Raw genomic sequence first — 26,839 nt, 5'->3', positions numbered from 1 at the left:
AGAACCTATACGCCACTCCACTGAAAGAATGAGGTTTTAGAGTAGCTTAAGAATAGTTAGCTTTCATCCTTTTCTTTGATTTCTAAAAAATTGTTCTTTGTTTTTTGTTTTTTGTTTTTTTAGCCAACAAAAGAAGTTCCAGGTTATGGCTATAACAACAAACTCATCTTGGCAATATCTGTGACTGTAGTAGTAATGATTTTGATTATAGTTTTCTGTCTCATTGAGGTAAGAACAACCATTAATTCAGATTTCCAGAAAATCTTTTGTCTTTATAATAGATTCAGAATTTACAAACTTAAAATCAAAGCCACTTTCTCACTTACTGATACTTGGTATTTCTCTTCTGTCTGACAGACTGACATGTACTTCATTCTTTTATTGCAAAGTATATTCTGGGGATTTTTATTTTATTTTATTTTTTTAAAGAGAAGCAATTCTTTTTTTTTTTTAAGATTTTATTTATTCACGAGAGACACAGAGAGGCTGAGACACAGGCAGAGGGAGAAGCAGGCTCCATGCAAGGAGCCTGATGTGGGACTTGATCCTGGGTCCCCAGGATCACACAATGGGCTACAGGCAGTGCTAAACTGCTACGCCACTGGGGCTGCCCTATTCTGGGGATTTTTAAAGGAACTTTCCATTGCCAGGTGATTTATGGATTATAAACAAGGCAACAAGCCATTAGACTGTTTTGGGACGTTAGGTTTAAGAAGGCCAAGTTAACATGATAGTAACATTTCCTCAACTCAAAATTCTGTGGTTAGATGTACTCACCAGCCACTTTCAGACTACCACTGATTTCTTTCCTTGGTTGAAATGATGAGAGATAGTATCCACCCTCATGGAGCTATATCAGTCATCCTGGAAAAAAGGACATGGCTTAAAGATAAAAATATCATCTTGTTGATTAATTAGATTTACTCAGCAGCTTTTTCCACACACTGAATTATGTGAATAGTTTTGGTTAAAATACTGTAGCTAAAATCCTGCATCAGGCTACTCCAAAGCATGTCATGTTTATAGTCACCTGTGCTGGAGGTTGCCTGTTTACCTTTTCTTCAGTTCCATAATGACTTGGCACTGGTTTATGCCAAGCATAGGAAGAAGAATTTTCCATATCCAATTTCATGCCCACAACCCTGGGAGGACAATATTACCATCCCTCTTTCATACATAAAAGGGGATCAGCTTAAGGCTCCAGTGGCAAAACCCAAAGCAGAACCCAGTTTTACTTAACTGCAAATCCTGTGCTCTTATTCCACTGTTCTGTCTCCTTAAAGATGAAAACACTGGCCAGCATTTGAAACACTGAAATTCAGTGGAAGCCACTGAAAGGATTAATATATTTAATATGAAAAGAGTTTTATCAGTCACCAGAAGATGACCAACAATCCAAGGGTGAAGGGGGCGAGACTACAAGAAATGGGAGATGTTTTGAGTCTGTCACCATATATGCGAGTTCTTTCCTTGTGGCCTATGGGATGTGGGTCTTGTTAGCGAGGCCTTTGTTGCCTTTATACTGTCTTCGTCTATACTTATATTTGTTATAATTTATATTTTTCAACCTGTATAGATCTGTTTTGTTTTTAGGTATGGTTGAGGTAGGGGATCTAACATTTTCCCCCTAAAGAAATACCCAGTTACTTTAAAATCTTTTATTGAATGGTTCATTCTTTCTTAACAGATCTAAAATACTATTTTTTTGTAAGATTTTATTTATTCATGAGACACACACACACAGAGACAGAGACATAGGCAGAGAGAAAAGCAGGCTCGTCTCAGGGAGCCCAATGTGAGACTTGATCCCCAGACCCGGGTTCACCCTATGAGTCAAAGGCAGATGCTCTACCACTCAGCCACCCAGGCGTCTCTAAAATACTTTTCTTATCTGGATTCTTATCAGTCCAGTTTCCTTTCCCATATCACACTATATACTTAATTCCAATTGCTTTATAATAACCTATTTTGATGTCTGGTAGAGTTACGCTCATGCTCTTTGATCTCCTTTTTCATACATTTCATAGCTAGACTTGCATATCCCTTTACCAAATGTCAGCTGGCCAGTTTTTATTTAAAAAAAAGAAAAACTATCTTGGGATTTGAATAGGATTGCATTGAGTTTGAGGAGAATTGACATCTTTGCAATATTCTAGGAACATGGTATCATCATGTATTCATTTCTTAAAGTCCTTCAGAAGAGTTTTAATGTTTTCATCTCAAAGGTCTTCCCCATTCTTTGCTGTAAGTTTATTCTTAGGTACTTTATGTCTTTTATTGATATTTTTTAATCTTTTTTTAAGATTTTATTTATTTATTCATGAGACACACACAGAGAGAGGCAGGGACACAGGCAGAGGGAGAAGCAGACTCCATGCAGGGAGCCTGATGTGGGAGTCGATCCCGGGACTCCAGGATCACACCCTAGGCGGAAGGCAGGCACTAAACTATAGAGCCACCGAGGTATCCTTCCTTTTATTGATATTATAAATGGAACCATTCTTCCATTTGTTAATTAGTTATTTGTGGAACGTAAAAAAGCTATTGCATTTTGCATGTTGAGCTCTTGATTTTGTATTTAGCCATCTTACTGAATTCTCAGAGCACTTCCAGTAAAATTTATTTTTCTATTTTTTTAAAGATTTTATTTATTCATGAGAGACACAGAGAGAGAAGCAGAGACACAGGCAGAGGGAGAAGCAGGGTCCATTCAGGGACCCTGATGTGGGACTTGATCCCAGGACCCTGGGATCATGCACTTAGCCAGAGGCAGGCGCTCAACTGCTGAGATACCCAGGCATCCCACTACAGTAAAATTTAAGTTGACTCTCTTGGGCCTTTTAGGGAGAAGCAGGGTCCATTCAGGGACCCTGATGTGGGACTTGATCCCAGGACCCTGGGATCATGCACTTAGCCAGAGGCAGGCGCTCAACTGCTGAGATACCCAGGCATCCCACTACAGTAAAATTTAAGTTGACTCTCTTGGGCCTTTTAGGTTGTCCATAATTTCATATGCCAATATGTTTTGTTTCTTACTTTCCAATACTTAATTTTTCCTATTGCATTGAGATGCCTGGAATCTTTAAAAGAAGTGTTTTCCTATTGCATTGATTAGGACCTCTTCAACGTGATGAATAGTAACAGAAATAATAGGCATTGAACTCTTGTCCTTGACTTTAAAACAATGTTGCTATTTAGGTTTCTGGTAGATACTTTTCTTTTCTTACTTCTAAGAATTTTTATTAGGAATTACCTGTTGGATGTCATCTAAAACAGTCAATAAAATGTATTGCCAGCTGCACACAAGTTCCCAAGTTGGGACTATGGAAGAGTCAAAGGACTACTAAAAAATAGAATTCCTGCTCTCCAAAAAGGCTGAATAAGACTTAAAATACAAAGGAATGAATACAGATTTGGAGGCATGGTTATTGAGATGGGTACCTGTGATATGTTTTCTTCCAAAACAGATTTATTCTCATAGAGCAGCACCAGTGGAAGATGAAGAAGGAGGCTCAAGGTAAATTGGCAATTATTAAAGCAGAATTTCAGAACTAGATTTTAGAACTCCTATTTCACTCCCCTTGTTTTACACCCAGGAAACTACCAAAGGCAGAAAGAATATTGATTTGGTCTAATGCTTTGCCTGGATCCAGCAAAATTAGCTTCCCAGACAAATCTGAGTTAGAATGGAACTGACACAGAGCATCTACTGTCAGTACTCCTTTAAAGAAAAAGGGTGGAGAGGGGTTGGGTGCACCTGTTCCTGCTGGTAGTGACCATCAGGCCTGGCTACAGAGTCTTGGGCTAAGAGGCCTAGTCTTCAAGGCTGATGGAAGGCAGAAAAATAGGACTCCTTCCTGTAAAGTGGCAGGAAAACTTCCCTCCTCCTCCTAGTTTTTGACCCACCACTCTCCATTCCCTTTGTCCAGACTCCATAGACTGTTAACTGGGAGAGGCCTTAGGTAATAGTTTGTCTCTTCCTTTTATAATAAGGAAATGGAGAAGAAAGGGAAGGTAAATTGCCCCATGGGCATACTGCTACTGAGTGTCAGAAGATGGTTCCTTTCCAGAGGGGCACTTCTCCTCTGATTATACTGTTCTTGGGCTGCGAGCTACATTTTATGTCACAACTCCGTACATACATACTGTCAAGACATAAGCAGGTTTTTAAAAATATTTTTTAATTTATTCATGAGAGACGCAGAGAGAGAAGCAGAGAGATAGAGGGATAAGCAGGCTCCTCTCATGGAGCCTAATGTGGAGTCCATCCCCAGACCAGGACCACACACGCCCTGAGCCAAAGGCATTACTAAACTGCTGAGCCACCTGGGCGAGCCAACATAAGCAGTTTCTAAGACAAACTTACTATACATTCTGATTCTTTCTATATTGTTTATATTCAAAAATAATATTTTGTGTTTTAGTGCTGGCTGTGACCTTCCTCACTCACTCATTAGCCACTGCCTGCAATGAGAAAGTCAGTGAGTTAGGTAACTTTGTTGGTTGGACTCGTGCATTTATTTGGTGTGAATCAACTTGTAGGATAAAGCAGCTAGGAAAATAGAAACACCTCTCTCTCCTCCTCCCCAGCAAATGATGCCTATGAGACAAAGTCCAAAGGGGACCAAAGTAAACTGCTTCTGGAGAGAGTAAGGTGCTTCTGTGTTATAGTTGCACAGTCTGTTCACTGCACGAGGGCACTTGGCCATAGGCCCAGGTGAGCAGGATGAAAATCTTGCTTATACTCAATGCCAAGCCACATACAAAGGCCTCCCCAGAGAAATTGTGGGGCCATTATGGACAGACATGGGAAAATTCTGGAAGTGTAGCATGCGTGGGATTATTTTCAGGATCCGAGGTCTGTAGTGATTTTGCTTCCTGTGATTATGGACTGAGATGTCCTAATAGGACCAGAGATACACATTGTGAGAGGCATGGGAAATGGCGTGAATCACTAATTGTCTGCATATGTGTTTCCTCCAAGGCTCTTCTTTAATTCTCTGCTGCATAAGAGATGTTCAATCCAACGGGAGAATCAGGTAAATCTGAGGAAGATAAAGTCCCATGGCTGGAGAGAGCAGGGGAAATGCAGAATTAACAATGTCCTTTCTGTTTTCTAGGGCTTTTTCTGGAGAAGGCGGCCACTTTGGCTTCGGGACATGTACAGACCTCTCAATGCCACACGGAAGAAAAACATGGCACAGAAGCTACACGACAGGGATTCTTCTGATGAGGATGAGATTTTCAACAAGGAACCAGGGTACCTGATTGGGGACAATTTATACTTCTTTTCTAAAATGAGTTAATTATGAAAAGTTTAATTGTTCCTTTACAGAGTTAAAGGCATTCTTCTTTTTTGCAGAGAGAAAGGTGATGCGCCAGCAGAGAAGCCTCAGGCTACAAATTCAGCTGCTGAAGACCTGGGTGAGGAGAGCGACAGTGAACTCCGCACCGTCATCGTCCTCAAGTGACTTTGTCCTGCCTCAGGCTGTCTATAAAGTTTATTTTTATTTTTATTAAAAAATTTATTTTTTATTGGTGTTCAATTTGCCAACATATAGAATAACACCCAGTGCTCATCCCATAAAGTGCCCCCGTCAGTGCCTGTGACCCAGTCACCCCTACACCCCGCCCAGCTCCCCTTCTACCACCCCTAGTTCGTTTCCTAGAGTTAGGAGTCTTTTATGTTCTGTCTCCCTTTCTGATATTTCCTACTCATTTTTTTCTCCTTTCCCGTTTATTCCCTTTCATTATTTTTTGTATTCCCCAAATGAATGAGACCATATAATGTTTGTCCTTCTCCGATTGACTTATTTCACTCAGCATAATACCCTCCAGTTCCATCCACGTCGAAGCAAATGGTGGGTATTTGTCGTTTCTAATGGCTGAGTAATATTCCATTGTATACATAGACCACATCTTCTTTATCCATTCATCTTTCGATGGACACCAAGGCTCCTTCCACACTTTGGCTATTGTGGACATTGCTGCTAGAAACATCGGGGTGCAGGTGTCTTGGCGTTTCATTGCATCTGTATCTTTGGGGTAAATCCCCAGCAGTGAAATTGCTGGGTCCTAGGGCAGATCTATTTTTAACTCTTTGAGGATCCTCCACACAGTTTTCCAGAGTGGCTGCACTAGTTCACATTCCCACCATAAAGTTTATTTTCTGATAATGGCTTCTCAGCATTGCTTGTAAAATACTTATTTTTCTCATATTAAAAATGTATAAATTAATAACCAATTCTAGCCATGTGGTAAGGAATTAAAATGGAAATAAACATGTATATACAGGTAACAGGGGACATTGGTGAGAGAAACAGACCTGAATCTAGAATCCCTCGTGGGAGACTGTACTTCCACAAGAGGCAGTGCCCGCAAGGAAGGATGAATAGGGGTATCTTCCCCTCGTTTCCCCAATAAAACCAGTGTCTGAAAACTGGAAAACATATCTATTAAATCAATTGGCAGTTTATTCTGGTGCTCTCCCCCCTGGTTCACCAAATACAAGTTATTCACAACATGCTTGACCTGCCCATAGAAGATCATCTGTTTCTGGCCCCTCCTGTAAGATTTTTAGCATTACCAGAATATTTGGATCACTGAGCCTAGCTCCACAGTAGGGCTAAGACCTCTTTTTCTTCCCAAGCACTCAAACTCATACACAAAATATATGCCCTGTCTTGGCATAGGGGGTTCTTCATTGTTACAAGCTATAGATAATTCACATTGGGGTATTTTGTTCCTTTTCTTTAAAAAAAAATAATAATCCCAACCCTTGGATAGCTAGCAGGGAGGGGCTGGAGGGCTAGGGTAAAGAAAAATGTGTGAGGGTGGTAATTACCCAAGACTGCCCTCCTCACTCCTTTATTTCAGAAAATATATTGGTGGTGCCACTTACCCATTCTCATGGACCACCCTACTAGCCTCTCCTGACTCCATTAAGGGTCAGATGTGTGCTACCAGGCTCTCTCCCAACGCCGCCCACCACCAAACCTACTACTGCCTTCCTCAACCAACACAGATAATGAAGCACAGGGATAATGAAGCACAATCTGTGGAAGAAGCACAACTCCCTCCACTTCTGGGATGCCAGGGTGGCTCAGATGGTTAAGCATCCATCCCTTGGTATCAGCTCCAGTCATAATGTCTTACAAGGAATGGATGCTCACCACTGTGGGGCTAGCAGTGGTGAATGTCAGGTTACTTTATTTTTTATTTATTTATTTTTTTTTTCAGGTTACTTTACCACAGCTGCTTTCCATACATTCAAAGCTGCTGCTGCCACTCAAAAGTCAGTACATTTTGGGAACCCACTGCTGAAGTCACTGCAGCACTCCATGGTCCCAAGCCTGTGACTGGCAACATGGAGTCCCAACATGTAGCCTGCGCATCTGCTACTGCAGAGGAGGAAAGAATGGTTTCCACCTCCTTTTCACCCCCTAGATTTTATGGCAGAACTCTGCTGTCAAGGGAATCTGTGAAATGTGGTTTGTGGGCTTCTAGCACCTGCAAAGAAAGGGATAGAAGTGGGTAGCTAGAGCCAACCAATACTATCTAACAAATGGGTGGGTGTTAAAGTCTTTCTAAAAGGAAGGTGTTGTCTACATGGAGTAGTAACATGGTGGAGAGCTAGCTAAGTCAGAAACACAAAAGGTGTCATTTTAGCTGGGCAGCAGGTTAAGGTACCAGATATTGGATACCAATCACATGCAGTCATCCCCAGAGGTGACTGGAGAAGCACTTGGAGTTGATTCTTAGTTTGGCCTCCAGAATGTTCTCACTGGAATGAAAGCTGGATGGACTAATGGCAGTGAGGTATCTGAGAAAACATAGCCCCCATTCAAAAGGGCTGCCAGAGGAAACGGTGTCCATAGGGAAATAGAGTTTCTAAAAATGTGGCTTTGTGGGGATCCCTGGGTGGCTCAGTGGTTGAGCGCCTGCCTTCGGCCCAGGGCGTGATCCTGGAGTCCTGGGATCGAGTCCCACATCGGGCTTCCTGCATGAAGCCTGCTTCTCCCTCTGCCTGTGCTCTGCCTCTCTCTCTCTCTCACACATGAATAAATAAATAAAATCTTTTTAAAAAAAATATGGCCTTTGGACCTCTAAACTCAAACATCCTTGGGATGCTTATTTAAAAGACTGATCTTCGGATCCCTGGGTGGTGCAGCGGTTTAGCGCCTGACTTTGGCCCAGGGCGCGATCCTGGAGACCTGGGATAGAATCCCACGTCGGGCTCCCGGTGCATGGAGCCTGCTTCTCCCTCTGCCTGTGTCTCTGCCTCTGTGTGTGTGTGTGTGTGTATGACTATCATAAATAAATAAAAATTTAAAAAAAATAATAAAAGGCTGATCCTGAAAAATAAGCAAATTAATTTTAAAAGCTGATCCTGAACATCTCCCCTGTCAAAAACAAACCAAACCAGGCATACTTAAAGTGGTCCAGACAGATTTCCAAAGTAATAGAATATTGCAGTGGCACAGGGAAAAGAGTTCATCATGAACAGAACTCAACTGGGATAAGTACAGAGGTGACTGAGTATTGCACAGGGAGATTGAGGGACTAGGGAAGGGAATGAGTAGGGGCTCCATAGTCAGAAGCCAAAGATTACAAAAGGCAGGAAGGGGGTTAGCCCATATGAAACCATCTGGATTTGCTAACTGGCACTTACCAAAGCTAGACTCCTACTCTCTCACAGAAACTGGGAAACAGGGGCCTTATCTTCAGGTGGTGGCTGGAATAAGCAACAAATTCTTTAGACAGCCTTGAGTTTCACGGGCAGGCACTTTAAGGGAGACTGGGGTCTTACTAGGGCAGTGGTCATGAGCTGCTGAAAACTACGTTAGTGTTTGTTCAAGTCTTCACAAGCCAAATAAGGTTGAATCAAGAAGAGGGCTCAGAGGAGCCTGGCTAGAGTTTAGAGAAAGAATCTGTTACCATTCAGATGCCCACCCCTCCTGAGCTGATCTCCAAAACAGAGGGACCATTCTAACAAGACTGTTTATGCTCACCAAACTACTGGCGTAGTTAGTGCAAAGAGAACCAGGAGGTGGAGCAGAGGTTCCCTGGCTTCTTCAGGACCAGAGGTCAGCAGGGATTTGAGGGTGTGAGAGGCGGGCAAGACAGACTGAAGATGACCAAAAGGCACGACTGAGATTCTCACCCTTGGCATCTCAAAGAGTCACACTGGCTGGCTGCTGCCACTATGGAAATCAGGGCCTCTCAGTCCTGGGAAGCGCCAGGCATGACCAGCTCTGGCTCCTGAGGTCCTAGTCAGGGTGAGATGTTGTTGAGACCTGGGCGACAGTGGTGGGGCACCCCCTGGGGGTGTGGGAGGAGGCACACCCATTCAAGAAGAGGAAAGGTCCTGAGGTCTGAAGCAGAAGCAGGAATGGTGCTTCAAGGTGAGCCTTAATGTGTTCCAGTGTAGCACTGGAGAGGGGTCTGGCGCCATACTGTGGAGTGTTTCAGCTTACAGGGCCAAGGGAAATGAAGACTTCAACCGGTGAACAATACAAAGGCTTCATGTAGAGAGGGCTACACCCTACAATGGTGGAGCAGTAAAATAGGAGGAGCCTGGCTCCCTGACACATGAACCACCAAACTAGCCCTGGATTACAGTACTTAACCAGATCATTATATGAGAGATCAGTAAGCTTCTTTTTTATTTAACCCACTGCTGTGTTGGGTCTCTACTACAGTGGCTGAACCTATAGCCTAATAAAGGTTAACCAATAACGTTATAACCAATAACGTGTATTGGTTATCTTTCGCCACAACAATGCTAACTAATAAACCATCCCCAAACTCAGTGAACTGGAATACCGGTTCTCACAGGATGGCTGGTCCAGCTGTACTTGAATGCTCTGCTGGCTGGGTCAGCACTGCTTCTCCGTGCTAGTCTGCAGATCAGCAGGGCTAGCTAGCTCTTTTCCACCTGGGTGGGCTCTGGGGCCCAGGCTGAAGAGGCAGCGGCAACCCGAGGGAAGCATATGAGGCCAACCAGAAACTTCATTGGGCCTCTCCAAGCCTAGACACAGAACTGTCATACTTTCATTTCTGCCTAGCCCATGGGTCCAAGTAAGTCACATGGCCAATCCCCGAGCCAGGGGACAGGAAAGTACACTCTGCCCACAGAGAGACACAGCAAGAGTGTGGGTGCAGGGAGGGCCAATAATCCTGTCTACTCAGGATGTGACTGAGTCCTGGTTTAGAGACTACACACCAAGGCCCCGCTCTTCTAGGTGTCCCTGTAAATGCAACAGAGTGAAAGATAGCACCCATCAATGTGAAGGCCCCACCGCAGTTATCTGTTAGGTCAGGAACCCTGACGAGGCAAGAATCCCATCTTCCTCTCCCCAATGCCTAGTAGTGGACCCTGCCCACGTGATGCCTCAGGGATCTTACTGGATGAATTTTAGACCATTTCTTCATTCTCCACATATGATTTCCTTATGAAATACAGACTGACCTCCTAAAGGTCAACACATAGTACTATGAGTTTGCCCCATAGCCTGCATAGGGACTGTGCCATTAGGAGCAGGAATTTGTACCTAGATCCTGTCTACACCAAAAACTGTATCCACTGCCTCCTACAGGGACCTCCAGAAGTAAGGGCTTCTACAAGTTAAACATCAAAACAGGGTAGTGAGGGGAGCCTGGGTGGCTCAGTTGGTTGAGCGATCTTACCTTAGGTCATGATCTCAGGGCCTGGGATCAGCCTGTGTGGAGCTCTGCACTGAGTGGGGAGTTTCCTTGAGGATTTTCTCTGTCCCTCTACCCCTCCCCTGACATTCTCTCTCAAAATACATAAATAAATAAATGAATGAATGGATCTTAAACAACAGGGTAGTGAAATTTCTTTCTCTATAGGTCTTTTGAAACTGGAAAGATTCTGATTGCCTGAAATATCTTCAGAGGGAGGCTGTCAAAAGGCACGACTCTAGTGGGGGATCTGCATGGACTTGGGACAATTTGAAGAACAGTGAAATTGACCATCAGAGCTCCCATGGCTCCACAAGGTCCCTGGCCCCCTCATCATCTGTTTTGCTAGATCTCAGGGCAAAAGCAGAACTGGCCCAAGATGCTCTACCTTAATGCTGCCTTTCCCTGCAGACTTCTCACTGCAAAGGAGAACCACTTGAAGAGAGCCAGGATAAATCCTAAAGAATGCCACCATCACCACTGAATTCCAGACATGGGCATGTGGGTGGAAAATATATTTTAGGGCAGTGACTCATGGTAAGTTGCTTCCTCCAGTCCCTAAATGGTACTATTCAATGTCAAGCTACCTCAGGCTCTGGCTGATAAAAGCAGAGGGAGAGGGAACCTAGTGTCGTGAGCTGTGCTGGTCAGGATACATATACATATACATATACATATACATATACACATACATATACACATACATATACATATACACATATACATACGTAAATATATACATACATATACGTTTTGTATAACTTGCCCAAATTTATGAAGACCATATGTATCAGTCACTGCTCTGTACGCTCCAAGTGAAAGAAATCCAACTAAAATATGTTTGAACCAAAAATGTCATACAGTGAATTAGCTTATATAACCAGGAAGCCTAAGTACTTAAAGCTGCCTGCATCTAGGGTTCAAACAAGTCATCTTCTCCCCATCTATCCCTCAACTGTGCTTTCCTTTGGCTTCAGGCTCTGAAGGACGCAGACTCCAAGACTGCAAACATGGTCATTCATCATTCTAACTCTACACCAAAGTAGAGAAAGCCCATCCTCAAAAGTCATCTTTTTGGGTTGCTTGGAGCTGTATCTTGGAGGCGAACAATAGTTACATAATCACAATTCTGTAAACACTATCAATTATCAGGAAAGAGTGGCATAACTAAACCCCAAGAACGGACAGGGGTGTTAAAGAACTAACTCCTTGCCTGTGATAATAGGAAGTCCACAGACAGTGTCTAAAATGGATAAATCCAAAGCTAGAATTACCAAGATAGGTGGGGAGATAAGCACCAGAAGATTCAGCTAGAAGTAAGCATGCCCAGTGAGCTGGCTCAGGAGGGAAGGTGGGGATGGTCAAGGGGAAGAAACTGCTGTGGGTCATTATGTTTCCTCACCATTTGATGTCATACTATTTGAACTGTAAACTATATATAATAATAATAACTATTGGGGAATTTTAAAAATTCATTATTTTTGTCCAGCTTTATTGAGGTATAATTGACAAATTAATAATTAAAAAGAGAGCCAGGATAAATCCTAAAGAATGCCACCATCACCACTGAATTCCAGACATGGGCATGTGGGTGGAAAATATATTTTAGGGCAGTGAAGATGACTAGCTATAGGGCACCTAATTCTAATTGCCATATTTTAAAAGAGTGGGAAGAACCAACTTCCTACAACAGAATCCAGGGGGAACATTAGCTATTCCACTTTTGAGAGAAATGGTTGCATTAGTCCTTGTTTGATGACTTTAGTCAGCTGCCAAGTAAGGATATATCTGGGGTTCAAATAAGAAAGGCTCTCAAAAAATGGAAAAAAAAAAAAAAAACTCCCACTCCAGTGTTCAGAAAGCAGTTAAAAACAGATCTGACTGGATTGGGAAGGTGAGAATTAGCCCAAACTATAATAATAATATAGCTAGTCTTTTTTTTTTTATTTAAGATTTTATTCATCCAGGACTGCCCAGTTGGCTCAGCGATTTAGCGCCGCCTTCAGCCCAGGGCGTGATCCTGGAGTCCCGGGATCGAGTCCCAAATCAGGCTCCCTGCATGGAGACTGCTTCTCCCTCTACCTGTGTCTCTCTGCATCTGTGTGTGTGTGTGTGTGTGTCTCTCATGAACAAACAAAATCATTAAAAAAAATATTTATCCATTTGAGAGAGCAAGTGAGGGCACGAGCGAGGGTGGGGGCACAGGGGAGGGGCAACAGACTCCCCACTCAGTAGGGAGCCTGTTGTGGGCTGGACCCCAGAACCCTGGGATCATGACATGAGCCCAAGGCAGAGGCTTAACCAATTGAGCCACCCAGGTGCCCTATAGCTAGTCATCTTCAAGTGCTTCCAGCAGGCCAGAAACTCTCCTAAGGATATTATCTTAATCCTCAGGTCAACTGATATTTTCCCCAATTTACAGATGAGGAACTGAGGCTCAGATAGTTTTGGGAACTTACCTGAAGTCACACCCTCTGGCCCCTCTGCCTGAGGCTAGGAGGCCATAGTGTGTTGTGCCTTTACTTCTGTTTTCTAATTGCCAATCTTCAGTGCTATATCTCAAGGGGCCTGTGAAAACCATAGCTTCACATTGCTTGGTTGTCCTGAACGCCCACACTAGTGTAGGGAAGGTCCTGTAAACAGTATGGGGTAGAGCTGGTGTTCAAACCTAAGCATTACCGCCTACCAAGCCCACTTGCTCTGCCACTGAACTATGCTAACTCTCTAATTAGAATTAGAGTTGGGTGAGAGTCCTCCCTCTACCATTTATTTATTAGTTCTGAGGCCCTGGGACCCCAAGTTACTTAGCCTCTCTCTGAAGCCTGTTTTCTTATCTGTGCTATTGAAGATAACAATGGCAACCTACCTTCCCAGTGGTTGACAAGGACCAATCACAATTCCTATCTAGCAAACAATAGAAGCTTCTCTTTTGCCCAAATGTTAATAATCCCTTACCCCTCAGCTCCTAAAATAAGACAAAGGTTCTTATATTTTCTTATGCTTTGGATCCGCTGGTGCTGAGGGCAGAGGACAGCAGAGGTGGTTAGGCCTAAATTCTTGGACCCCATCCCAGAGTGACTCTCCAGGGAAGGGATGGGGTTCAGGAATCTACACCTTGGACCTGTCTGCAGGGAATTCAGATACCTGCAGTTCTCCTACCTGGCTTTTTAAATAAGTCTGTGGAGTTCTTGAAATCTAAGCTGACAGACCAGTGGCCTGTGAGCTGAGTTTGCTAGTGTTTGAGCCCTTCCTGCACAGGCCTCCAGCTGTGTCTGCATCCTTCCTTTCCCCCCTCATCCAATCTGTCTTTATCTCCCCTCCCATCCTAGCCCCATCCCCTTACTCTGTTCTTAAGTCCAACTTCCTCTCCACTCTTGGGGACCTCCCCTGAGCTCAGCCTGCACTCCTACCCACCAGCCACTTCTCTGCCAGTCTCTTCACCTGCAATGCCCCTTCCTCTATCCACCTGCAAGACTCAGATAAAAGCTGCCTCTTCCAGGATAACCTTCAAGCTCTCTTCTCTTTGCATGTGACTTTATTACTGTTCAAATGATAGAGCAGTGTGAATTTTTTTTTCTGGCTGGAAACTACCTCGTGGACTCATGGCCCATGAATGGTAAAAATGTGCACCAGAGCAAGATGAAGAGAGGAAGACAAGCAGCGGGGCTGAGAGGCCGGAGAAGTAAGAGAAGACCAAGAGACAAGGGCTGGGCTCCTGAAAAACCAGACAAAAGATTACTATGTGGGGTTCCCACAGCTTTTGCAGACAGTGGCTGTGCAAAAATTCATTGGAAGAACTGAGGAATAGTGCTCACTTCGGCAGCACACATACTAAAACTGGAAGAACTGAGGAATATTGCTTGCTTGCTCCATTTGGGGGAGGGCATGCTTGAGTCAAGACACTGATGGTATTGAATGTGCTAATTATTACCAGAAACACTATCCTTTTGCCTAGGAAATGGGATTTCCCTAGTAAATCCCTTACTTTCCACCTTGTTCAACACCCAGAAAATACTTTGCCTCTATCTCTTTATTCCTAACTTCCTCCTCAACTATTTTTTTAAATATTTTATTTATTTATTCATGAGAGACACGGGCAGAGGGAGAAACAAGCTCCATGCAGGGAGCCTGATGGGGACTCATTCACGGGTCTCCAGGATCTGGCCCTGGGCTGAAGGCGGCGCTAAACCGCTGAGCCAACCGGGCTACCCACACGTCAACTATTTTTTTATTTTATTTTATTTTTTTTTTAATTTTTTTATTGGAGTTCAATTTGCCAACATACAGAATAACACCCAGTGCTCCTCCCATCAAGTGCCCCCCTCAGTGCCCGTCACCCAGTCACCCCCACCCCCCGCCCACCTCCCTTTCCTTCTCTGATTGACTTACTTCACTCAGCATAATACCCTCCAGTTCCATCCACGTCGAAGCAAATGGTGGGTATTTGTCGTTTCTAATGGCTGAGGAATATTCCGTTGTATACATGAACCACCTCTTCTTTATCCATTCATCTTCCGATGGACACCGAGGCTCCCCGTCCTCAACTATTACCCATACTGAATGCACTCAGCCTCATCTAGTCTGAAACCGAGAAGTGGTTCTCACTCCCGGAGAGATCATTACCAGAGAAGCAGCCCCCACACACTCAGGTGCCACATCTCCACCAGCCATTTTTTTTTATAAACGGCAACGGGCACTGAACCCGAACCTTCCCAGAAACGGTCACAGAACCCCTGGCCCAGGTCAGTGGAGCTTGCTTCCAAGAGCTGCCCTGTTCCCAGGCCAGCCCTATAAATACTCCCAAAGTCCCCCTGGACATGCAGTTAGTAGTACCTCTGCCTCTGGGCACTGTCCCCACACTCAGGCCCTACGCTCCCCGCTGGACCAAAGCCTGCAGGTGAGAAGTGACCAAAGCAGACATCCCCCCTCTCACACACTTTGGACCTTTTGTTCTGAGTCCACCTGCAAAAGAAATGTCAACTCTACCGAGGAAAGCAGACACACAAGTACCTGGCTAGATGAGAAGAACCAGATCCTCCAGGTTTGTGCCTCAGGGGCTGATGGGCAGGTACCTGAGAAAGTCCCGAGGAGGAGGGAGCGGTGAGCTAAAGACGCCCTGTTGGTACAAGATAGGGTCAAAACACGTATACTTTTTTCCCTCAGAGCCCCCGGGCTGCAAGCACCACCAGCGCCCATGCCCTCAGGGAGGCAAAAATAGCGTAGACGTCACTGGTCTGATTTTACCAGTGGGAACCTACCCCTCAGGAGGCCAACGTTACACGCATGGCGCTGCGGCCAGGCGAGATCACGGACCCAGAAGCCGGGATCTAGTCTGACGCAGACACTGCTAGAGGCGGGCCTTGGGCCAAGCTCCTCTTAGGTCGGTGACCTCGCTTAGTGGCCTCACCTCTGCAGGCGGATCTCCCTCTCCCCTTAGTGGAGTCCAAGCCTCCCAGACCGCTCACCCGCTGGCCGTTGGGGAACTCGGCTTCGGGAACGTTGGCCCCGCCCCGCGGCTCCTCCCGCCCCGCCATTGGCTCCGCGGGCCGGGGGCGGGGCCGAGCGCCCAACCGCCGGGTTGGCGTCAGGCGCCTCGAGCGCAGTTTCCGGGCGTCGGTGGCGGAGAGGCCGGAGCGTCGGGTCGGAGGCTGAGAGGCTGCAGCGGCCAGGAGCGACCCCGCCCCCTCCCCGCTCGCTCTGGTGAGTCCGGGGTCAGGGGGAGGAGGGGGGAGGGGGGCGGGGTCGAGATGCGAACGGGCGGCGGGCGCGTTCCGTGGTCCCGACCCCTGGTCGCCTTTGCGCTGTCCTGCTTCAGAACCCTTTGCCTTCCCCGTTGTAAGCCCGCGCCCTACCCCCTCGGAGCCGAGCCTTCAGCCCGCACAGCCCCTGCTGACCGCCCCCTCCATCTTCTCCCGACGGGGACCCGAGCCCAGCACGTACCCCCACCCCCTCGCCCCTGGCGTCGCGTAAATGCAGCCACACTCTTGACCCCCTGGGAGTCCAGTTCCAACCCCGAGCGCAGACACATCCCTCCTCCGCCCTCTGAGGCATCACATCCTCACCCCTCAACCCCTGTGGCAATCCCGGTGCTCCACGCCAACCTCCCCTGAGCCCCACCGCTATGGCTTTCCCCTTTTCTGACCCAGCTTTCTTATCCCAGTCCCGGAAGGTCTGCTCAGCCCTAACACCCACCTCCACCCACCCTTATTCAATGCCTGCCATCCAAGCGGATGCCCTGTTGAGCTCACCCCCTTCTTGATAGCTCTGATCTCTGCCCTATCCCAAGTCTTCGATGCATCTTCTTGTCCACACCGACTCAAGCCCTCACTTCCCAGCCCACCACATGCTTTCTTTCCACCTGCAGCCATCCTGAGAACACTTCATCTTTGCTAAACTGCCCCCGACTCTTGCCGCCCCAGTTCCTACCACCCCAACCCAATCTTCTTAAAATGAGGCCTCCATGCCCCCATCTCTTCCTCTCAGTTCTGTGCCCATTCTTCCCTTAATGCGGTCCCCATCTGATCTGAAAACTTAGTGCAGTCTCTTGCCAGCCCCACCTGCTGCCCCCCAACAGCCAATCCAGGTGCTTTTTCAGAGCCGGGTAGTTACTGAGTAGCTCCATTGGTACAGGGCCTCAGATGGTAAGTAAGTGTGGAGGAGTAGAGATCTATGTCCCGTGGTTCAAGAGGTTTTCCTGAATGTCTGCTCTCCTGCACCTGTCCTCAAGGATTGTGTTTCTAGCATTCATATTATGTTACTTGTGTTGGCTGCTGCAATGGTACCTTATCATCCAAATACCTGGAAGGTGAGGGATGGCTACTCATTCAGCCTGGGACACTGGAAGCTTATCACTGCCTTTTGGACTGTAATCTGTAGAAACCCAGGGGGTTGCACTATGTGGGGTTGGCTGTGGTCACAGACCCATGCCCATGAAGGTTTTCCTGGCATTTAGAGACGACCCTCACCGGGGCTCCTCCCAGCCAGAGCTGATTGCAAGTTAGTCCCAGTACTGAACACAGGGAACACAGTACTAGACGTGATGTTACATGTTGTGAAGAGTGTAGGTGAGTGGATCCTGGGGAAGCTGATGGCTAGGTGGGTTTGGAGGCTTTTGAGTTGCTTCCTCTTTTTGTAGGTGCTGGATCGTTAAGTTTTGACCATTTTGATTGCCCTTGAACTGAGAGAGCCAAGTTCCCCCAGAGTAGCTAGACATTCTTGAGGCACCCAGGCCCATTTGTTAACATTTATAATTTCCTGGGCTTTTTGGATTCACATCCCCTCTAAGTTCTGGTGACCAGGCCCCAAGAGATTGGCTGTTTGACAGTAATTGTAAAGGGCCCCAAAGAGGACCCATTGTCTTTGCTTGCCATTTATAGTCTCACTTCTTTGAAAATTGAATGCCTGTCTACCTTCGGTATCCCTTCGTGGAGGCGTGATATATCTGAAAGGGTCTTCAGCCAGTTGGCAGGTTGGTGTAATGGCAGGGGTTCCACAGTGACCCTACCATTGAAAAGTTGTATACCTCCACTTCTTAGTGTCTGAAATGGAGATACCCTGCCCTGAGCCTTTTTATTTTATTCATCTGTTCATTCATCAAGTATATTTTGAGCACCACTGTGTGCCATGCACTCTTCTAGGCACTAGAAATGCAATGCTGAATGAGTCAGGCAAAGTTTCTGCTTTCATTCATTCAGAGTTTAGTCCTTACTAGAATCCTAAGGGATGTGGAACAAGAATATGGGGGAGATGTGGGGAACCTGGGTGGCTCAGTCAGTTGAGTGTTTGACTCTTGGTTTTGGCTCAGATCTTGATATCATGGGTCATGAGATTGAGCTCTGCATTGGGCTCTATGCTGGCCATGGACCCTGCTTAAGATTCTCTCTCTGCCTCTCCCTCTGCCTCTCCTCCCGTTCATGTGAGTGTGCTCGCTCTTGCTCTCTCTCAAATAAAGAGATATTGAAGAAGAAGGAGAAGGAGAAGAAGAATATGGGAGATGTCGGTGTTGTTGAATAGGAGGAGGGAAGGAGGAAAGAAAGATACCCAGTGTTCATAGACTTCACATTTCTGGCCTCACCCACTAGCCTTTAGACTGGGAATCATGAGCTACAAGTTTCTTGCCCTCCAGCTGATATTCAGTTGCCTCAAAGGCCTAGTTGCCTTTGGCCCCATACACACACACACCCATCCCACCCCTCACAGGACTCCTGTCCAGAACCCCAGCTCTCTTCAGGTAGAAGGAGGTACTGTTTACTCACTCAGCACTCACACGTCTAAGGATCAGCTGCCTTTCTGAATCAGATGATAACTTTGTCATTCATTTCCAACTGAAAACCCTGACTCATCACCTGGTAAAGCAGCTGGAGGGCTTAAACACCAGCCTGTTGTTCTGCACAGCCAGGTGCAGGATCAGATTCAGGCCTTAGAGACGAGGCTGTCACGGATGGCGGGGAAGTCTCCGAGAAGAGGAGGTTGCTGTTTACTGATGAATGGAGTGTTTCAAAAGCGGTGAAGCCAGGTCATCCCTTTCTTCTTTTAAAGTAAGTCTCATCTGAGCCCTTCTCCTCTTTTCATTCTTCCTTAGTCTCTGGAGGAAGTGAAATTGGATGTTTATATAAGTTATGTAACAAAATCATGCAGAATACTTCCTTCCTAACTTCATGTTGGAACATTTAAGAAAGGACAGCTCTTAAACCTAGCCACCACGGAAAGGACCTGTGCTCCAGGGGGACTTTGGGAGTGTCCACAGGGCTGGCCTGGGAACAGGGCAGTTCTTGGAAGCAAGCTCCACTAATCTAGAAGCAAGTTCCGTGGTCCTTTCTGGGAAAGTTGGGGTCCCAGTGCCAGTTTCCATTTATAAAACCTCCTGTTAGAGATGTGGCACCTGAGTGTGTTGGGACTGCCCCTTTGGTACGCTACAGATCTGATGGGCAAGATTGTTTCTTGTTGGTTTTAGGCTTTCTTTGATAAAATGGAGCTTCTGAGTGCCTCTAAAGGGTCTATGAGTAATAAATTTGCCTGCAACTCTTTGAACCAAGGACCTGAGACAGTTTGATCTGGTAAAAGGCACAGGACCTGGAATGAGGAAATCAGAGAATTCTGTCCCTTACCTGAGGCCTGTTTGTACTGAGCCTCAGTTCTCTCCTCTGTGAAATGTGGGATAATCATCCTCCTCTCACAGGATTGTTTTAAGAATTAAAAAATATCAGAGAATGAGATCCCATGCCACGGCAAATCCGTACTGAGGGGCAGAGGTAGACTTAGGGTGGCACCAGGTATGTTTGAAGCTCTGGTCTCCTGAAGAGACACCCCCTCTTTGGTTTGGTTCTTGGTGTTAGTGAAGATTATTCTGAGGATAGGAAGTGGTGCTAGTCTCATAGGATGGTAGATTGGGGGTCTAGGCCACCCAAGAGCCTGCTGGAATGCTGATCTAGCAGTCAGGAGACCCAAAGCCCAGAGATCTCACGTCATAGATTGTCACGTTCCTGCCTCTGAGCCAGTTTCCTGCCTCCCTGAGGCATTGTGGGACAGGTCTAGGTAGGGTGCTTTGGCTACCTGCAAAGAAAGGTACACCCTTAACTTTTGCCTGACCCCAAAGTCTCAGTCCTATTTTGTGAATTGTCAAGTGGCTGGCCTCCTGGATTTCTCTGTGCTGTTGTCATTTTGTGACTTTTCTGACACTTTGTTTTAGGCTGCAGTTGTCTCCTATCCAGTCCTGCTCTGACCTCTCATCATCAATTGACTCTGTTTGTTTAGCAGACCCTGTCTTGGCCAGAGCATGCACTCACTAATAAGCCTCCATCCCTCCAATGAATACTCTATTATTTTTGGTTAATTAATTAATGAGCCCTTAATGGACCTACTATTCAGTATGTTGAGGTCCAAGTCATAAGGCTGGCTGAGGGAATGGCATCTTTGGAACTTGAGTCTCTGTCTAGAAGGACAGGCCTGAAGGGAGGCCCTAGCCTTCTGAAATTGCTGAAAGGGATTGGATGCCAGGGTCTTGGAGCCCGAGAACCTGATTTGATGCGGGGCTGCACGGGGTAGCATTGAAGGAACCCTGCCTCTAGGATCAGACACAGTTTCAGGAGGGACTCAGACTGCAGCCCATCCTCTTTTCCCATCGCCGTGGTGCCCAGAGCATGGAGCTGGTCTGCAGAGGAGGATAGGACTCCAGGTGAATAGGAGCCAGGAATATGGTGAAGGGAGAGGCAGTCAGACAGGGGATGTGGCTGGGGAGGAGGGTAGGTTGCTGGTGGTCTGTCATGTGCTGGCCAGAGCTAATTCTGTGGGGGCCATCCTTCACACACACCTCCTCCGTCTGTGTGTCCTTCCTTAGGAAGTTTGGCTCTGGGTCCTTGGCCAGCTCCAAAGGCCAGGGCTTGAGTCAGAGCATCTAACATCATTTAGGGCCACTCTGCTGTTCTATCTGCTCCACTGTTCTGTAAATCTTTGCCACCAAACTGACCTTGGTATTCCCTTGCACCCCTTCACCTGGGCCCCCAACTGAAAAGCCCTCCTTCCAGACCCCTCTGCTTCATCCCACCCACCCCTTACCCCGGCTCACACTCATCTCTTCCAGAAGGATTGATGTTGCCCTGGTGGGAGGTGCTGGAACCTGCTACTTATCAGCCCTGGCACCTTGGGAAGTTCCTTGACCTGAGTCTGCTTCTATTTCTTATCTGCTAGATCAAGATAATAAAACAGCTCTCCTAGGGTGATTAGGAGGAATGCAAGAAGCAATATACGTAAAGAGTACAAAATCCATTAACCATGCCTTGGTTTTATTAACTTATTTGGGCCATGAGTTTTTGAGATAGCGATGACTTATCTTTCTGTGCCCCCTCATGCTCAGCTGTGGGGTCATTAGTGATCTATGTAGAAGGGAAGGTGCCTGCCCCATCCTGGTCAATCCAAGTGGCTGGGGAGGAGCCAGGCCAGCCAGCAGCCTCCTCAGGCTCAGGTTAAAGTCTCCCCCACCTCAAAGACCCCCACCCCCACCCCAGGAAGCTGGAGCCCTGAGGAATTTACCCTGAGGGATCTACTTCCAATTATTTGCACCTACTCTTTCAGGCACTGGCATTCTTTTGCCTGCAGGTTGGGATGGCCACGTACACTAGGGTTGTAGATGGCATTTCTCCTTGGTATCCTCAGGCCCTGTGCTAGGCATCTTCCGCATTTATATCTGCATTTGAGAGGTCTGATGTTATCGGTGGCCCAGCATGCCTAGTGCTGGTCACTGGCAAATTGAGAGTCAGACCCATATTTTTCCCTTTAGACATGTCGCTGTGCTGCTCAAGCCTAGACCCTTGTGCCTAAAGGAGAGGCAGATGTGTAGCAAGAGAGCCCCCCCCTCCCCGCCCACCTTCAGAAGCTGTTTCAGTTGTCCCTGTCGCTGTCTGAGCTGGCAGACACTAGACTGGGACAGGAGTCAGAGGGGGCAGTTGCAGGGCCCAGGCCCCGAGTATAAATTGTGAGCCCCTGCTTCCTGGTCCTTGTGGGCTCTCAGCACCTTCTGCTGCAGTATCCCCCTTGCATCCTTAGCTCTGTGTCTGAATCAGCCTTTCATGCCTACCTTTGGTGCAGCCATTTGGTGTGGAGTCCACAGCCCTTTCCGTGATTACTTGGAGTGTACCAAGTCCTCAGATTTGTTTTCCTTCCTCATTTCCTTCCTTCAAATCCACTCTTAGATTTTACTTTTGTATTCAAAGGCCCTTGCACTGCAGTTTGAGGAAGATGGGCTGACCTGCTGCTACCTGCTCCGGGTAGAGGGAAGAATTGGCTCGGGGTGGTGAGCTGGAACTTGCTCATCTGGCCACCATCTGTCTCTGCAGGTGTCATGTGATTCTCCGAGGGAGCTGCTGTGTGAGTGGAAATGCTCTCAGTGCTGGAGAATGGACCCCCGGGCTGCCATCCCGGTAGGCAGCGAGGGAGGCTCAACAGTGGGGAAGAATGCCCAGGACAGCCATTTCATTGATTTTTCTCACTTTGAAATGAATGAGTATTGTCCAGAAAGTGAGGCCTTAGGCTGAGAAAGCTATAGCAGGAGCAGGCTCTGAGGATATCCTGCCCTTTCTAGAACATCTTTTTGGTGATAAAATGGGAATTTACAAAAAAAATGGTGGTGATTCAACATAGGCTACCTAAAGAACCTAAAGAGCAAAGATTTCTCCAAAGCAGAGTTAGGTATGACCCATAAGTACATGAAAAGATGCCTGACATCACTAGACATTAGACAAATGCATTCAAAATCACAAGAGACATCTCCACACTCTCTGGGATGCCTCAAATCAAAATGACATAATAGTAAGTGGTGATGTTGTAGAAAAAATTAGAACCCTGGCACACTGCTGGCAGGAATGTCAAATGGTACAGCCATTATGGGAAGGTTTAGCAGTTGCTCAAAAAGTTAAACCTGGAGTCAACATACAACCCAGCAGTTCCACCCCTAGGTATGTACCCAGGAGAACTGAAAACTTCTGTCCACACAAAAACTTTTGTTTGAATGTTCATAGCAGCATTATAGCCAAAAAGTGGAAACAACCCAAATGTCTATTAATCAATGAATGGGTAAATAAAATGTGGGGTGTCCACACAATGGAATATTATTTGGCAGTAAAGAAGAATGAAGTCCTATTATGTGCCACAGCATAGACAGGCCTTGGAAACATGCCAAGTGAAAGAAGCCAGATCCAGGAGGCTACACCCAGTATGACTTCACTTAGGGAAACTGTCCAGAATTGGTAAATCCACAAAGATAGAAAGTAAATGAGTGGTTGCTTGTGATGGGGGGAGAGAGGTACAGGGAGTGACTGCTGATGGGCACAGTGTTTCTTTCTGAGGCAATGAAAATGTTCTAAAACTAGGTAGTGGCTATAGTTTCACAGTTCTGTGAATATAGCAAAACCATTGAACTGTGTACTCTAAATGAGTGAATTTTATGCTATGTAAATTATGCCTCATTCAAGCTGTTGTAAAAAAAGAACATTGGACTTTTCAGAAAACATGAACTGTTTGGGCTAAAATAAAAACAAAACAGTAAAATATCCATAACTCTATCAGTTAATAATTCCAACCAGTTTTTCTGCATTCCCTTCTAGTCCTTTTCAAAACACTCGGGACATTTTGACATGCTCAGATTATGACTGAACTGCCTTTAAATTTCCAAAGGATTTTATGTATATGTATTTTAAAATTTACTTACTCAACAAATATTCACTGAGTACTTATATATGTGCCAGGAACTGTGCCAAGTGTCGAGAACACAAAGATGATTAAAAGCCAAGTCCTGCCCTCAGGGTAATCCCCTGCAGTGCTGAAGTTCAGGAGGTATTTTTTCCATTTAACAGATGAGGACATTAAGCTCAGCGAGGTTAAGTGAAATGTCTGAGGTGACCCAGCTGGTGACAGACAAAGCTGACACTAACCTGGGCCTATGCCAGGTGTTGGATCTTTCTCAGTGTAGACCATGCTCTTCTTTTCTTTTCTTTTCTTTTCTTTTCTTTTCTTTTCTTTTCTTTTCTTTTCTTTTCTTTTCTTTCTTTTCTTTTCTTTTCTTTCTTTTCTTTTCTTTTTTCTTTTTTTTCTTTCTTTCTTTCTTTCTTTCTTTCTTTCTTTCTTTCTTTCTTTCTTCTTTTCTTGATTTTATTTATTTATTCATGCGAGAGAGAGAGAGAGAGAGAGAGAGAGAGCGCCAGAGACATAGGCAGAAAGAGAAGCAGGCTCCATGCAGGGAGCCCAATGTGGGACTCAATCGCAGGACTCCAGGATCATGCCCTGGGCTGAAGACAGGTGCTCAACCACTGAGCCACCCAGGTGTCGTCCCTATGCTCTTATTTTCATGTTTGAAAACAGCACTTGGTGCCTCTTGATGGAGTCAGTCATAAAAAGCCTCACCACTGCCGTAGGTGGATTGCCTGAGCTCCAATAGCTGTAAAGGTGATGGAACCAGTACTTAAACACAGGATGTATGGCTATCAATTCACTCAAGTTCAGTTCCTTTTTTTGTTGTTGTTTTTGTTTGAAGTTCAGTTTAATAATATAAAATATAAAATATTTTTGCAAAAAAAAAACTATCTCTGGATGATATAAGTATGTGATTTTTCCTTTTTTTCTCCATGCCTTGTCTTTGTTTTCTATAATTAGCCATGCAAGTTTTGCTCCATGTCTATGTACTGCATAGATGCATACACATTTGTGGGTGTGTATTTGGCAATAAGCAGTTACATGGCAGGATCTTCTAAAGCCTGTGTTATGTCTGACACTGATTAGGTCATCAAGAAGAAGCTAGTGGGATCCGTGAAGGCATTGCAGAAGCAGTACGTGTCCTCGGACACAGTGGTCACTAGCGAGGATGGAGATGCCAACACCATGTGCAGTGCCCTGGAGGCCGTATTTATCCACGGCCTGCTCGCCAAGCACATCCGAGCTGAGACTGGAGGGAAAAGGAAGAAAAGCGCCCACCAGAAGCCTCTTCCTCAGCCTGTCTTCTGGCCCCTCCTGAAAGCTGTCACCCACAAGTGAGATCAGCTGGGGACCTGTGGGTGGGGGAGGAACTTCAGAGTGTGGGACTTGGGGCTTCCTTTGTCCAGCTGCATGAGAAAGCAACAGAGACACTCTGTGTTCTAGAATGGAGATGGGCGAGGTAGGGGTTTTGTTAGACTAAGCCTCAGAAGCCCCTTAGCCCTCAGCAACGGCTCGGGGTGCTTCAAGCCCATGGCTGGTCACCTTTAGCAAGAGCCACCTCTATACCACACTGTAGCAAACTTCAGTCGTTGCAACAGAGAATGTGTGGTCCACTAAGCCTAGAACCTTTACCATGTGGCCCTTTTACAAAAGAAGTTTGCTGACCCTGCCTTAGAATGTTTCAACAGCTATATTATACTCAGGACAAGGTATGGCATTTTTTATAAAAAGTGGAATCCAGAGTATCTGAATATTGACCCTAGGACACTTGCCTCTGTGGCCCTGCTGCTAAGTGCCTGGGCTGTGGAGCAAGTAGCTGGCACTGTTCCTCCCCGGGCTACTTAATGCTACCTTCTGCCTGAAGGTGCCTTGTCAGTCTTATCTCTCTTTTCCTGCTGACTGCCACTCCCCACTCTCAGGCTCTTACCCCACTCCTGGGTAACAGTGGCTTCCTAATTGTCCTCTTTATCTCATTCTGTCTTTCCTTAGCTCAGTCAGTGGGGCAGCATTGACTGAGCTTCAGCTAACCCAAGCTCATTCACTGAGCACTGTGGAACCTGGTCTGCACTCTCACGGGCAAGACATGCGCAGGACGCTGAGGGGCGTTTACGTCAGACCGAGGATTCAGGAACTCAGTTTGGTACTTGTAGGATCTGATCTGATCCAGAGTGGCGCACCACTGTGGTTGAATCACTTTCCTGTACAGAAACTCTCAGGCTCTCAAATGCTAGCCTGGAGTCTGATTGGTTAGGTTGGGGGCCACAGAATCTGTATCCTGACCAAGTTTCCAGGTGATTCTGATGCACAGCCGGGCATGGGGACCACTGCCTCCGCTTTGCCCCACCAGTTGGGTACTCAAGACCCTGCGTTACCTGATTTTGCAACCCAACCACCCTTCCTACCTCCCCATGTTGTAATCGGAGTGCTCGCCGCTCCTGTTACAGAGCTGTCACTCCCCTGCCCTTGGTACCTTTTTCCTGTCAGTCCTTTGGGCCTAGAAGGTTACACTGCCATTTTCACCTCACGAAATCCCCTTGGCCAGCTCAGATCCTACCTTTTCTATGGCCTTTCTCTTACCAAGACCTGGAAATAATTGCTGGCTCCCACCCCAGCCCTCCTGACAACATGGTTCACCTCAGTGTGCCCGTGAGAAGTAGTTACCTGGATTGAGGGCAGGACCATGTCTTTACCCTGTATCTTCACAGCTCCAAAGATCTTGTACTTAAGGGCTCATCAGACATCTGCTGGAAGAGCGCATGACGTCAGGGGCCCCCAGGTAGTTGTAATGAAAATGGCAATTATCCTTCCTGACAGCGACCTCAAAAAGCTGGGGGTTATGGCTTATTATTTCTAAATTCCTTGTAGAGCACTATTATCCAAGATTTTTTTCCAGCCTCTATATATTTACAGTTATTATTATCGGCTCTTGTTATCCAGTGGATAAAACAAGACC

General features: G+C 46.2%; 3 protein-coding genes and 1 long non-coding RNA gene across 17 annotated transcripts in view; 3 read left to right on the top strand and 1 right to left on the bottom strand.

Moving 5' to 3' along the window:
• LOC140606894 (leucine-rich repeat-containing protein 37A3-like) overlaps window positions 1-7,373 on the top strand; it is a 29,988-nt gene extending 22,615 nt beyond the window's left edge. For 4 of the 9 annotated variants that reach the window (XM_072780968.1, XM_072780969.1, XM_072780971.1 and 1 more), the window contains 6 exons: window positions 124-228; window positions 3,468-3,517; window positions 4,985-5,039; window positions 5,121-5,260; window positions 5,363-5,424; window positions 7,240-7,373. In XM_072780968.1, the coding sequence (XP_072637069.1) occupies window positions 124-228; window positions 3,468-3,517; window positions 4,985-5,039; window positions 5,121-5,260; window positions 5,363-5,424; window positions 7,240-7,358 (531 nt within the window). In that variant the 3' untranslated portion in view covers window positions 7,359-7,373. Of the gene's footprint in view, window positions 1-123; window positions 229-3,467; window positions 3,518-4,984; window positions 5,040-5,120; window positions 5,261-5,362; window positions 5,793-7,239 lie in introns of those variants that run through there. The other 5 variants (XM_072780972.1, XM_072780970.1, XM_072780974.1 and 2 more) reach the window with 5 other exon arrangements.
• LOC140606898 (uncharacterized) overlaps window positions 1-16,248 on the bottom strand; it is a 31,481-nt gene extending 15,233 nt beyond the window's left edge. The window contains exons 1-6 of one of the 5 annotated variants that reach the window (XR_012009100.1): window positions 15,963-16,248; window positions 15,715-15,820; window positions 15,094-15,285; window positions 13,164-13,337; window positions 6,326-6,439; window positions 778-864 (exon numbers count right to left, since the gene is read on the bottom strand). This is a non-coding gene — a long non-coding RNA (uncharacterized lncRNA). Of the gene's footprint in view, window positions 1-584; window positions 865-6,325; window positions 6,440-6,467; window positions 7,510-13,163; window positions 13,338-15,093; window positions 15,286-15,714; window positions 15,821-15,962 lie in introns of those variants that run through there. The other 4 variants (XR_012009101.1, XR_012009103.1, XR_012009104.1 and 1 more) reach the window with 4 other exon arrangements.
• The window catches only part of ARHGAP27 (Rho GTPase activating protein 27), an 82,424-nt gene continuing 69,284 nt past the window's right edge, over window positions 13,700-26,839 (top strand). Inside the window, exons 1-3 of one of the 2 annotated variants that reach the window (XM_072780962.1) lie at window positions 13,700-16,404; window positions 19,099-19,241; window positions 22,536-22,619. In XM_072780962.1, the coding sequence (XP_072637063.1) occupies window positions 19,191-19,241; window positions 22,536-22,619 (135 nt within the window). In that variant the 5' untranslated portion in view covers window positions 13,700-16,404; window positions 19,099-19,190. The remainder of the gene's footprint in view (window positions 16,405-19,098; window positions 19,242-22,535; window positions 22,620-26,839) is intronic. The other variant, XM_072780963.1, reaches the window with a different exon arrangement.
• Window positions 22,577-26,839, top strand: part of PLEKHM1 (pleckstrin homology and RUN domain containing M1) — a 40,926-nt gene continuing 36,663 nt past the window's right edge. The window contains 3 exon segments of the mRNA XM_072780961.1: window positions 22,577-22,596; window positions 22,598-22,619; window positions 24,973-25,220. Coding sequence (XP_072637062.1) covers window positions 22,577-22,596; window positions 22,598-22,619; window positions 24,973-25,220 — 290 coding nt within the window.

This window comes from Canis lupus, chromosome 16 (genome assembly GCF_048164855.1).
Source record: "Canis lupus baileyi chromosome 16, mCanLup2.hap1, whole genome shotgun sequence".
NCBI classification, from domain to species: domain Eukaryota; kingdom Metazoa; phylum Chordata; class Mammalia; order Carnivora; family Canidae; genus Canis; species Canis lupus.
The sequence above is the reverse complement of the archived record's forward strand: the minus strand, read 5'-3'. Positions and strand labels throughout refer to the sequence as shown.